This window comes from Fusarium musae, chromosome 4, assembly GCF_019915245.1.
Source record: "Fusarium musae strain F31 chromosome 4, whole genome shotgun sequence".
Taxonomy (NCBI): Eukaryota; Fungi; Ascomycota; class Sordariomycetes; order Hypocreales; family Nectriaceae; genus Fusarium; species Fusarium musae.
In genome coordinates this window covers 3452876-3465287 of record NC_058390.1, presented here as the reverse complement: position 1 = coordinate 3465287, position 12412 = coordinate 3452876, and the positions used below count along the sequence as shown (strand labels likewise).

Below are 12412 nucleotides of genomic sequence, written 5' to 3'. Positions count from 1 at the left end.
TCATCCTCTCGAAATGACAGACTCTATCTCAGCGGCTAAACTAGCCATTTACATTATTCTCCTCCAACCTGCTCTGTACTGCCTCTTCAAGCATGGAAAGACTGGATTCATAGGATGGCTTTACGTCCAGATATTCTGCGTACTCAGAATTGTGACTGGTGGCATTGGTCTTCATGAGGCCAACAGTTCAACTGGATCGATTATACTCAACAGTATTGGCCTCTCTCCTTTGCTGCTGGCCGCTTCTGGGATCTTGCATGAGGCGTAGGTACTCCTATTTCCATTGACGTTCCTGTCTTTACTAAAAGTGATTTAGTCGTCGTGGAACAAACCCTAGACTGAACAGAAAGCTTGATATAATTCTCGAGATAAAGTATCATGGTCTTGTTGCAGCAGCTATGGCTCTCATCATTGTGTCTGTCGTAGGGTTGCAAAATGGCGACTCGGTTTCCACCAACAAGACCTTGCTCGAGGTTGCTTCTGCACTCATTGCTTTAGCATGGTTTCTGCTGGCGATCTGGGCTTTATGGTCCTTTGGAAAGTGTCAGTCATCTACGAACAACGGTGCATCTTCCTTTCGCGGCGGGAAGCTGGTAAGTTGAACACCCTACCATCACCAAGATTGAAACGTAGATACTGACACTTCCAAGCTCATGTATGCAGTCTTTATCAACCTTCCTCTCCTTGGACTGCGCCTTGCCTATGGTATCGCATACCTCCAGCTCAAGATATCACACCCAACTTCAGGTTTCTTGACCTCGAAAGCAGTTCAAGTCTGTCTGAGCGTTGTACCAGAGATGCTGATTACGACGATCTTCCTCTTCGTTGGAGTTATGACTCGAAATTTGAAGCATGAGATCAAGAAACTAGATTCTGCTCTTCCAGTTGGCGACGAGTACGAGATCCATAGGTGACTAGTAGAGGCGTAGGTGATGGGTGCATTGTTTATATATTGATCAGGGTTTGGTATTTGATTGACTTATCTGTAACGGAAACACAGGGCCAGACATTCAGCCAATGATGTTGGTGTAAATGGGGGGTTATTTTTGTATACTTGTGTACGGAGTAGAGTTTATTATTTGCTAGAATAGCAGTTCATTTTGTCGATATGAACCATTGCTCCTTTCAGATGTCCGACTGCTCCGATACATCTCATTAGAAATAGATATCCCATGGCTCTGTTCTCATGAGAAATTGACTCATGATGGAAAAAGCAGAAGATCGCCGATATACGGAGGATGGAGACGAAGCTGAAGGCGTGCCCCATCGATGAAGTCAAGTGATGATGTATTTGTTTCCAGGGGTAGCTCTGCTAAGCGAGCGAATACCTGCTTGGACCCTGACCTAATAACGAGCCCCTGTTTTTAAGCAACGCAGTCCGATGCCATCGGGAAACTCGGCGAACCTGATTCTGTCTTGTTCCCGAGATTGTAAAACTTTCCGAAAACTCAACGTCACTGAAGTTATTGCGGTACTTCAAGTTTCATGGCTTCAGATATATGATGGCATACAATTTCTGCTTTCACTGTGGTCTTGATCCCCAGATACTGTGACCCCAGAAATCTATCATGGCACGATATATCCACCATAGGATACTAGCAAGGATATCGCATAGCATGATGACATACGATACAGACAAACCTCAACAAGCCGAAAGGATATCTTTTCTTCAGTCCTCAATATAATGACACAGAAATTTTCATATCATGGGTTCAAATTTTACATCATAACTTGTTTTGATCGGCGACTACCGGACGGGCCGGAGATGTTATAACCCGGGCTGGCTCCGCTTCAGCTCCGAAGGCTTCGGCGTTGGTTCTCCGTACTGCGCAATTCGCCCCCCCACGGAGATCTCAGGTCTCGAGATGAAGCGAGTGAATTCGGCTCGACAGGAACTGAATAGGTAATATGTCTTGCTTGCTAATCTTGGCGCTACTCCCGCCTTATGAGAAGTCACACCACTCATGACAAGCCAGAAGTCGCGCAATTGTTGGCGGGGGAGGGGCCCAGTTTAGACATCTATACTCCGTAGAGCTAAAGGTAGTTAGGTCACCTGGCAATTGGATTGTGTCAGTGGAGGCTCGTGCATATGAGGTGGGATCTAAATGTGATATATAATATCTCAGCTTCATCCTCTATCTTTCTTTTCCTAACCATACTCACACAATTGAACAAACATATCACTACTTACCTAAACCATTACACACAAAATCACACAACAACCTACCTATGCCATACATTCTACCTGAAAACCACACCTACCTCACATCCCCATACAAACTGCGGAACCAACCCATCATGGCTCCCTCAGTCTACATCCTGCTCCAGCGCGACACAGAGTCCAACACCACAGTCACCTCTGTATTCCTCGATCTTCAAGACGCCAACGCTGCTCTACTCCACACAGCACAAGAAGCTGGCGTTGACCCTGCGAGCGCCAAGCCCGCAGACGGAGACGTCAAGGACTCACTCACCAAGTCACCACTGCGATGGGAGGCAGCCGATGGCACAGCAGCTTGGGTTGAGCAACATACCGTGACCAACAGAAAGGTCCAGGCGCCGGGTGCTGAGAAGCCCGGGCTGAAGAGGAACGATAGTCGTTTGTACATCAACGACGACGATGATATCATCGAGGTTGCAGACCATGATGGACAGTACGATTAAGGGAAAAAGATACCGGATATTATGCGATTAATTTGGAGGAGTTGGTCGGTATCTTACGGGACGGCATATAAACGAGGGGGATACGGCGGAGGTCATTGGTCACGATCATGGCCAGGGAATAAACATGCTAGGCAGCGTGGGATAAATCGATTTTAGCCGCATTTAAATAGCGATGCTTCCTCAGTTTTGGAAATAATTTCTATCCAACTTCTTCTTCTAGAACCCTCTTCCTGTAATCTTCTAAATGTGAATCTAACGCGATTGTGAAACAAACACAACATCTACAGCTTCGCCTTGGGCGCGCTCATCATGGTCTCGGCAACAATTCTTCGCTGGATCTTGCCAGTTGCGGTTTTGGGCATGATCTCGGTGAAGTAGATCTAAAGTCACTGTTAGCACTTCCATCCCTACGTGTTAAGTATACTGCAAGGAAAACTGACCTTCTTGGGCACCTTGAACTTGGCAGATCGCTCAGCGACCCAAGCCTTGAGCTCCTCGGCAGTCAACTTCTCGCCGTTCTTGAGGACAACAGCAACACCAATATCCTGACCGTACACCTCGTCAGGGATAGCAAAGCTGACAGCCTCACCAATCTTAGGGTGACGGGTCAAGACATTGTCCAGCTCAATAGGGCTGATCTTCTCACCTCCCTTGTTGATAAGCTCCTTGATACGGCCGGTGATGATGATGTATCCGTCCTCATCCTTCTTGCCCTGATCGCCTGTTCGGAAGAAGCCGTTCTTGTGGTAGGAAGAAGCATTGGCGGAAGGGTTGTTGAGATATCCCTTGGTGACATTCTCGCCAATGATGCAGATCTCACCCTCAAAGCCCTGAGGAACCTCCTCGCCCTGCTCATTGAGAATCCTCACCTCAACGCCCTGACCAATACCAACAGTTCCAGCCTTTCTCTTGGCAGGAGGGAGAGGGTTGGATGTCATCTGATGAGCAGCCTCGGTCATGGCATAAGCCTCGAGAACGGGGGCGTTGTAAGTCTCCTCAAGTTGCTGGAAGATGGTGGGTGACAGAGGGCTGGAGCATGATCGGATGAAGCGAATCTCGGGCTTAGGGCTGGGAGGAGGGTTCTTGAGAAGAATCTGGTGGATCGTAGGCACGGCAGTGTACCAGTTGGCCTTGTGAGTATTGAAATCGACCCAGAACTCAGAGGCGGAGAACTTGGTGGGAACGACCATAGAACCACCGGTGAAGAGAGGAGCAAGGAGACCGCAGAGAAGGCCGTGGACGTGGAACAGAGGCATGACCAGCATGGTTCGGTCCTTGGATGTGAGTTGGTATGTGTTCTTGATGTTGTCTATGGCAGGGTTAGTAAATGAAGTGAAATGGGGTGTAGTATAGCATACTCATGGTTCGGGTCAGGTTGCGGTGAGTGAGAGGGACCTGTTCATGTGAGTATAAGCTGTCAATGGGAATCACAAGGAGATATACTCACCACCTTGGGCCGCGAAGTAGTGCCGCTATCAATTTATTAGTTATGAGCTTACCATAGCTATCATAAGAACTTACCTGGTGTGAAGGATGAGAGCAACATCATCAGGCTCAGCTGTGAGAACCTTCTCCTTCTTGCCCTTGAGAAGGCCATAGTCCTTGACATCGAGCGCAACTTCGCCCTTGGCAGCATCCCAATAACACTCGGCAACAGCAGCGTTAAACTTCTTAGCAGCCTTCACACTGGCCGCACCAGCAGCCCAAGCTCCCTTGGGAACAAGCACGATGGCGCTCTTGACATCTTCGATGTAGAACTCAAACTCATCCTGCTTATAAGCCGGGTTGAGAGGGGCCGCGATACCGCGCTGCCACGAAGCAGCGAGGAACGAGACGATGAACTCGTACGAGTTGACGAGCGCGATAGAAACAGGCGCGGCTTTTGTGATGCCGAGATCGGCGAGCTTGCGCTGGAAGGCGGACACGTCGGCCTCGAGGTTGGAGTAGCTGATGGTAAGGGCCTTGGGCTTGGATGGCACGATAATGGCCTCTGCGAGCGGATTGCTCTTGTCAATGGCTGTTTGGAGTGTGAGTGCCATGGTTGGTTAAGTTAAGTGAGAGAGATTTGAGGCTTTGGTCTTGGCAGGGGTATCGCTGATAAGAAGAAGAAGAAGAGACAATAACTGGAAAGGACTGCTAGCAACTGATGATGAAGAAGTAGAGTTGACAGAACGGTTTTAGATAGTAGCAACGGTCTAGTTTCGCATAGGGGAGTTTTAGGAATAGTTTACATGACGTGCTACGACTGTTACTGTTACTGCTACTGTTACTGCTGGACCATGTCCCCGGGGGTCACTCGGCTTCCATCCGAGCCGACCACCCGCCGAACTATGTCCACTGCCAAGTGGATTATCAGCCAGTTTTACTCCGTACGCGTCTGCGTCTCTCTTTTCTTGGTTTTGGGTACTAAAGGTCAGTGTTGCCCTTGCAGATGTATCAGCGAAATATTCTGAAGTAGACTGTCATAGAGGACCCGTCGCCTGTGTCATCATAACTAGGTAGCCCCTGAGCCTGATTACTTCTTGGCTGCTGGGCATTAATCTTGCGGTGTCGAAGCTGTCAGACAAGAGCACTAGTATATCTAGCATGGATATATCTTGTTTGTGGTCTATTGCATTGATGGAAAAGGGATATGATGATGCCCGATTCGACCTAGCCATCATGACACATTTCTAGAACAATGTCGAGAGTCAAGACGTCAAACTGTCTGTACCTACCTACATACATGAATGCGACTCTGACAAAGGTTTTTATGCGGCTGAGACCGGAAATCGGCAAAGTCTTCCCAAGCCTAAATTGAAAGGGATCTCGTCAGCTCGTCCAGAGCTTGCCCTGCTCCAAAAGTCTCACCCGTCCATCAATTCCTAGCTGTGGCGTATGATGGGGGCGCCCCCAATATTTCTTCATTGGCGGGGTTTTAGGCTCTCAATGCTGTAAATTAGGGACGCTAGAGCCTAAACTGACCACCCTCTCCATACCTGCAGGGTTGGACGGGCATGTTCTATCGGCTGCTGCCCACGCGGCGCGGTGCCGCGGCGCCTTCTTCCTTCTTCGTTAGTCTAGTTCTACTCTTCAGTTGAAGTGACCTTCCATTTAGTTACCTACCTTATGCTGTATCCTCATAAGCTGCGCCTCATCTTCCCCCGCTATCGTTGGCTGTCATTGTCCATTATAACCTCACTTTAACAAATAACTTTCAATTCCAAACTTATTTCCATAACTCGGGCCATTTTCTCTCGATAAACCCTCGGCCTCGAATCTGCGATCTCGTACATGTCTCCGTCTCATCCGCGCCGACTGATTACCCCTCGCTCCTGAGATCGATTTGAATACAAACGTTGCCCATCATGGCTGAGGTGGACGCGATGCCCACCTTTGGCTCAGAGCTCAAGGTTGGTTGCCTACTTGACTGAAGATAGCCTGCTGTTGATATTGCATCATTGTGGTCTCCTTTTTGTCTTGCGCCTGCATTGGAAGCTCCTTTCATATGCTCCCTCACCATTCGCATGGCTAACAGAAAGCGTTCTAGGATGGCTTCAAACCCGCGAATGCATGGCTCGGTCACGGCATCGCCTGGCTTGAAGATATACAGCAATTCTACCGCGAGCGCGCAGCCATCGAGAAGGAATATAGCGCAAAGCTTACAGCACTTGCCAAGAAGTACTTTGACAAGAAGAACAAAAAGACGGCTCAGCTCAGTGTAGGAGACACTCCTGCTATGACGCCCGGCTCGCTCGAAAGGTACGAACGCAGTCTCTCATGAGTTGGCTTGAAAGCACACGCTGATCACTGTGCGACCACTACAGTGCTTCTTTGACCACATGGACAACCCAGCTTACGACGCTCGAATCCCGCGCCAACGAACATGATCGATACGCCAATAATCTCATTTCTCAGGTCGCCGAGCCGCTCAAGTTCTTTGGCGGCCGTTTTGAAGAATTGCGCAAACGACACTCCGACTACGCCACTAAGCTCGAGCAGGAGCGCGATGCTTCATATGCCTCACTCGCCAAGACAAAGGGTAAATACGACACTGTCTGCCAAGAGGTCGAGTCTAAGCGTAAGAAGACCGAGTCGCATTATGACAAGGCCAAGGCTCAGAATGCCTACACACAACAGCTCTTCGAGATGAACAACGCCAAGAACACTTATATCATTGCGATCAATGTTACCAATAAGCAGAAGGAGAAATATTACCACGAATATGTCCCCGAGGTTATGGATAGTCTACAGGATCTTAGCGAGTTTCGAACGACCAAGCTGAACAGTCTCTGGACTGTTGCGACGAACCTCGAGTCTGACATGCTGCAACAAAGCAATGGCATGGTCCAGCACCAAGGCACCGAGATTCTGAGGAACTTGCCCCATCTCGACTCCATGATGTACATACAACACAATATGGGAACCTTTAATGAACCACCCGACAAGCATTTCGAGGCCAGTCCTGTTTGGCACGATGATGGCACCATGGTAGTAGACGAGACGGCCAAGGTCTTCTTGCGCAATGTCTTGGGCAAGTCCAAGTCGCAACTAGGAGAATTACGGAGGGAGGTTGATAAGAAGCGACGAGAGGTTGAGAGTCTCAAACAACTCAAGCAGCGAGTAAGGGAAGGAAAAGAGAAGAAGGACGAGGTGGAAGTTGTTCGCATACTCTTCTCAATGCAGGAAGATCTGCATTCTATTGACCGTCAAAGATTGACGGCTGAAGTCGAAACATCGACAATCACATCTGTGGTGGGTGATGTGACGTTGGGTGCAAAGAACCACAACTTCAAGAGTCAAACGTTCAAGATACCCACGAATTGTGATTTGTGTGGAGAGAGAATCTGGGGACTGAGCGCAAAGGGCTTCGATTGTCGAGACTGTGGCTACACATGCCATAGCAAGTGTGAGATGAAGGTACCCCCTGACTGCCCTGGCGAACAGACCAAGGATGAGCGCAAGAAGCTCAAGGCCGAACGCCAGGATGCCGCGAACAAGCTGCTCAAGCCTAGTGCCACGATGACATCGGTACATTCTAATGCTTCAGATGGACCAGAACTCACCCGTTCCAATACCATGACGTCTCTAAGCTCTCACTCGGCACGCCCATCTCTATCGGGATCCATATCTGGGCAGCTCAGCCCATCAGAGGAAACACCACCAGACGCAGGACGGCCAAGCATGTCTTCGGCCAAGTCATCTGGCACTATGCGCAAGAACAGAATCATGGCGCCTCCGCCAGCAGCTTACATCACAGGGTCCGGCGGTGAGACAAATGGTGGTGCAAAGGAAGAAAAGAAGGGCAAGATGCTGTATGCATTCGAAGCTAGTGGTGAGGGTGAACTCACAGTACAAGATGGTCGAGATGTGGTACTGCTGGAACCTGATGGTAAGTCTGAACCTCTGATACCTTAGTGACGATGTCTAATTGTGTTATAGACGGCTCCGGCTGGGTCAAGGTCCGCGCAGGCTACAAGGAAGGTCTCGTACCATCATCATATGTCGAATTCACCGCCGTTACTATACCCGCTGCTCCCGCTCCCGCAGCCCGACCATCATCTACCTATTCCACCTCCACAACATCCTCCCTAGCACCATCAACCAAGAAGAAGGGTCCCGCAGTAGCACCCAAACGCGGCGCAAAGAAGCTCCGCTACGTAGAAGCGCTATACGAATACACGGCACAGGCTGAGTCAGAGCACTCCATGGCTGAAGGCGAACGCTTCGTCCTTGTACAGGATGACCCGGGCGATGGCTGGGTCGAGGTCGAGAAGGCGGGCGTCACGGGAAGTGTGCCCGCGAGTTACGTGCAGGCCGTCTAGAGAACGAGCAGGGGTTGCAGATGCGGGTTTTGTCGGCGCACGATGAAGTCGCCTTGAAAGAAGTTCCAATTTTACCTCGTACTCATTTGGTTTCTCGGCATGAAAACTGGTTCGAATGTATATATGAAGAGGACAAAGCGGAGCTGCATGATTGGGATTCTGTTTCAAACTTCACCCCAAGAGAAGAGAAGATAAGGCAAGACAGGCGCTGTGTATATTTTGGGCTAGGCTAGGGATGCATTCATGGGGTACAGGTACATACCGCATGAACTCGGGGTTCAAAATGGAAGACATGCTGAGCCGCATCGCATCGGTATGAGCTTACGAAGCAACTTGTGGTGTCTTTGCCACTCTACCGAAGTTTCCGGAAATCAAGAGTCATAGCATCACAAGCACAGAAAAAAGTCCATAGGGGAAGTTTAGAGGACGAGGAACTTGATTTTGAAACGAGAACTCTAATAGCACTCATCTGAGAAGAAAAGGGATGCGCATAACATCCATCTAGTATATTACAGGGGGTATTACAGATAAAAAAGCTCAACCGTCAGACACCTTTGGTTCATTTCTCATGTATACTCCTTGGTATACGGTCCCGTTTCATAGCCCCTAATCCATCTGCCATTCTTTCATTGATCATGTGAAGTGTGCGTGTGCATTGTATTTGTGTATCAAACAGGAGGGGGATATCATTTCTTTCAGTTCCAGTACCTTGGAATAAACGCCGTGCCAGAAAAATTGAGAGTAAAAGTGTAAAGAGTCATACCAGGACTCATACTTGATGTGAGACATGAGCACCATGCATAAGGCCGAACGCCGAGTGGAGTGTGCATATGTTGAGTGAAAGCAGATGAAGCTGTCAAGGAATGAAACCTGAGGGTACCAGAGCTTGGCCTGGCCCAGACCGCTTGTAGTGATGCTCATCAGACATTGATCTCCTGCTTATGGTCCACTGAAATTGGGGACTGCCAAAGGCAAGATTGGATCCTAGATCATCTGTGCAGTGGGAGCTCCCAGGGTATGTCCGAGACCTTCACGCAGAGCGTCCTGCAACTCGGCGATCTGGGCCATCATAGACAGAGAATGTTGGGAGTTTTGGTTCATCTCGGCCCTCAGCTTCTCATTCTCCTCCTTCAAGCGTTTGACTTCTTCCCTGAGTTCAGTCAACTCCTCAGTGGCCTGCTCGCTTGAGTGGCGTTTGCGCTTCATGCCCGTCTTTTCGCTGTCGTTGTCGCCGGGTGATTGAACGATTTCGGTAGGAGTAGATCCATCAGGGTTGGTATGAACCCGACGTAGGTGCTCGTTCAGGTTCTCTTGTCTTGAGAATCCCTTGCCGGTGTGTCGCTTACAGTTAGGATGAGGACAGTTGACCGTATTCTTGGGCCCTCCATGTTTGCCATGAACCTCTCGTTCATGCCGAAGCAAACCGCCCGAGTATGTGAAACCAGGGAGATTTTCGCACCCCTCGGCAGGGCATCGGTACGGCCGTTCATGCTTGTCCATGTGCTTGCTGTAAAACAGTTAGCGAAGTGTTACTGAGTGCGGAATTCGAGTGGGAACTTACTTCCACTCGCATTTGCGCGAAAATACTCGGACTTCTTCCTTGCAATCGTCCAAGGTACAGTGAAACTTGCCGTCGGCGCCCTTGACGGCATCTCTCTCGGGCTTTGGAATGGACTTCACTCGAGAAGACGAAGGAGGAGGAGATTCGATACTCGGGGAGAGATCTTTGTCATCGGGTAGAGGGTCGAGTGATGGTGCTTGCATAGCGTCCTCGATCGGGGACGGGAACGTGTGGGGTCCTAGATCGAGTCGGGTTGCTTCCTGAACAGCAGCAGCATCCTCCGGCATCATCCCTCTATCATCTCCAAGAACGCCTGTGGTATCCGGGAGCATGGATGCTTCGGTTGTGTAATGACTGAGTTGCTCGGCGACATCGCTGTCTGTAAATCTTTGATCCGCACCATGGTCGTGGTCGTCACCGATGGGAGGATAGCTCCCATCATGGATAAAGTTACGAGGCTCGAATGCGACACTCATAGTGCCTGTGAGTGACTGATATTGCTTTGCGACAATTGAAAGGCGACGCAACAATCGCGGTCGCAGGAGTTTGTAATCGAGAGGCGCGTGAATTAAAAGCGGTGCTTATGGTCGGGGAGCGAGAATGCGCTTTATAGAGAACCGTAGGCGAGAGTTGGTGTTGAATGGTAGAGGAGGCGTAATTGCAAATCGCTATGCCGATGACTGCTCGCTCAGTTCGGGTTGGTTATGATGAATGAAGCTTGAAGGTTGGAAGCCTGAAAATTCTGGTATGAAAAAGCGGAAGGCAACGGGTAGAACAAGGTGGAGTACTGGAAATCAAGGATTAGTCAGAGTCAGCACGTGACATCGCGTGTGCGTGGCTCAGCAAAAGAAAGTATTGTGGCGCCGACGGATCCGAATTGTTGGGCGAAAGTTTGTTGCGAACACGACTTTATTAGTATTTGACTGTTACTCCAGGCAGACGACGGGTAACGATGACTCGATACGGCAGGTCCCATAATAAGCAAAGTCCTTGGACTTATGTGGAAGCGTTAAAAATCGTGACTCACGCGCCGTGCCTCTTTGGGTGGCGTCGCATAATGGAGGCGTGGGGAAGTGCAAGGCTACGACGACGACTAACAGCACGCAAGTAGACTTGCTTGTGTGTCCGCCCATTAATCGTATTCGTTGCCTTTTCTGATCTTCGCTTGAAGATAGCATAGTTAGGCATGAGGCTGTGCGGGCCGCGTCTATGGATCCTTTGCAGATGCATTCCGATAGGATCTCGTGATCTTGTTCACAGTCTCTGGATTATAAGCCAACTTTGCTTATTGGAGGATCCGTATCATCTGCCAGGATTTTCCACGTTCAAGTCCGTGACGTGCACAGAGTAGTGACTTGGCCGACCCTGGCTCTTAGGACTCAACAGGCGTCAGGCTGCTACCGTACAAGTCGCTAACAGTCCAGTGAACATCTCTGTTTCCGAATAGTGTGCACTTATTGGGCGTGAGATCAGATAAATCAAGGCAGCTTCCAAAAATGGATGAAGCATACGATGACTGGTCGGCCTCGTCCAAGTTGGTATCCCATAGGTGCCTGACTCATCGTGCCAGGTTGGTGTTGGTCCTGTGGTTGTGAGGCCTCACAACCTTATTTTCCAGGTGGCAACGGTCGAACATAAAGTGGGCAGCTTTGTCCAACGAGAACAATATCAAAAGGGATTGATGTATCAACGTCTAGACCACTGAGTCTTGAGCGGGACATGTCGCGGCTTGCTAGATTGATGGTCCAAATCAATGCTAGTTTGCGACAGGCTTGCGACTACCAGCGTATCGCGGACTTTGGCGTGGAGTTGTTGCGTATGTATCAGAGTACCAGCATGTGGGTGGCACAAGCAGATGACGCTGGTGGTGACGACGATAATCCCAAGTAAGGCATTGGCGAGACTACCGAAGATCAATGAGCTCACTAAGGGTGAGAGGGTCAGTTCGTAACGAGTAAGGAGTGAGGATTCTGCGGGTTGAATAGCATTTGAGTTGCAGATGATCCCTGGTGGTGACAGTTTTGGGTGTTGAGAGAGGGGAAATTGAAATTAGGTGAGAATTTGGAGATTCGGACGCCTTTGTGGTTTAGATAGATTAGGGGACGGGACGGAAAGGTACGATCTGAGTTCTAAGGCATTTGTGCATTTACACCCGAAATATGAGGTTGAACCTCAGGTTGAACCATTCAACAGAATGCTTGACCTGACCTGACAAGGGCCAGGCCTAAAGCAGCTAATGCTGGGCTTGCGAGGATGAACCATCCATCCATGGCCATGAGCCACACGAATTATGCGTATCTTTATTGGTTTATTACGGCGATCAGAGCTGATCTCAAGAACCTTGCAAAGCTTATCAACTGAAGAAATAAAAGAGACCGTATTT

At 49.5% G+C, this 12412-nt stretch overlaps 5 protein-coding genes across 5 annotated transcripts; 3 read left to right on the top strand and 2 right to left on the bottom strand.

Annotated features, from left to right (window-relative positions):
• Positions 1-13: 13 nt before the first annotated feature.
• Positions 14-914, top strand: J7337_005999 (uncharacterized protein; the record flags this gene model as incomplete). Its single annotated transcript, XM_044823668.1, has 3 exons — positions 14-264; positions 317-593; positions 651-914. The coding sequence occupies 3 exons, from the start codon at positions 14-16 to the stop codon at positions 912-914; spliced, it is 792 nt and encodes a 263-aa protein (XP_044682159.1).
• A 1384-nt stretch (positions 915-2298) lies between these two features.
• J7337_005998 (uncharacterized protein) lies at positions 2299-2664 on the top strand (the record flags this gene model as incomplete). Its single annotated transcript, XM_044823667.1, has 1 exon — positions 2299-2664. One exon carries the CDS (start codon positions 2299-2301, stop codon positions 2662-2664), a length of 366 nt encoding a protein of 121 aa, XP_044682158.1.
• Positions 2665-2945: 281 nt separating this feature from the next.
• J7337_005997 (uncharacterized protein) lies at positions 2946-4703 on the bottom strand (the record flags this gene model as incomplete). Its single annotated transcript, XM_044823666.1, has 5 exons — positions 2946-3044; positions 3105-3973; positions 4023-4059; positions 4112-4136; positions 4186-4703. The coding sequence occupies 5 exons, from the start codon at positions 4701-4703 to the stop codon at positions 2946-2948; spliced, it is 1548 nt and encodes a 515-aa protein (XP_044682157.1).
• Positions 4704-6011: 1308 nt separating this feature from the next.
• On the top strand, positions 6012-8468 carry J7337_005996 (uncharacterized protein; the record flags this gene model as incomplete). Its single annotated transcript, XM_044823665.1, has 4 exons — positions 6012-6056; positions 6194-6405; positions 6471-8035; positions 8086-8468. 4 exons carry the CDS (start codon positions 6012-6014, stop codon positions 8466-8468), a joined length of 2205 nt encoding a protein of 734 aa, XP_044682156.1.
• A 984-nt stretch (positions 8469-9452) lies between these two features.
• Positions 9453-10505, bottom strand: J7337_005995 (uncharacterized protein; the record flags this gene model as incomplete). The annotated part of the gene is made up of 2 exons (XM_044823664.1): positions 9453-9975; positions 10030-10505. The coding sequence occupies 2 exons, from the start codon at positions 10503-10505 to the stop codon at positions 9453-9455; spliced, it is 999 nt and encodes a 332-aa protein (XP_044682155.1).
• Positions 10506-12412: the final 1907 nt, after the last annotated feature.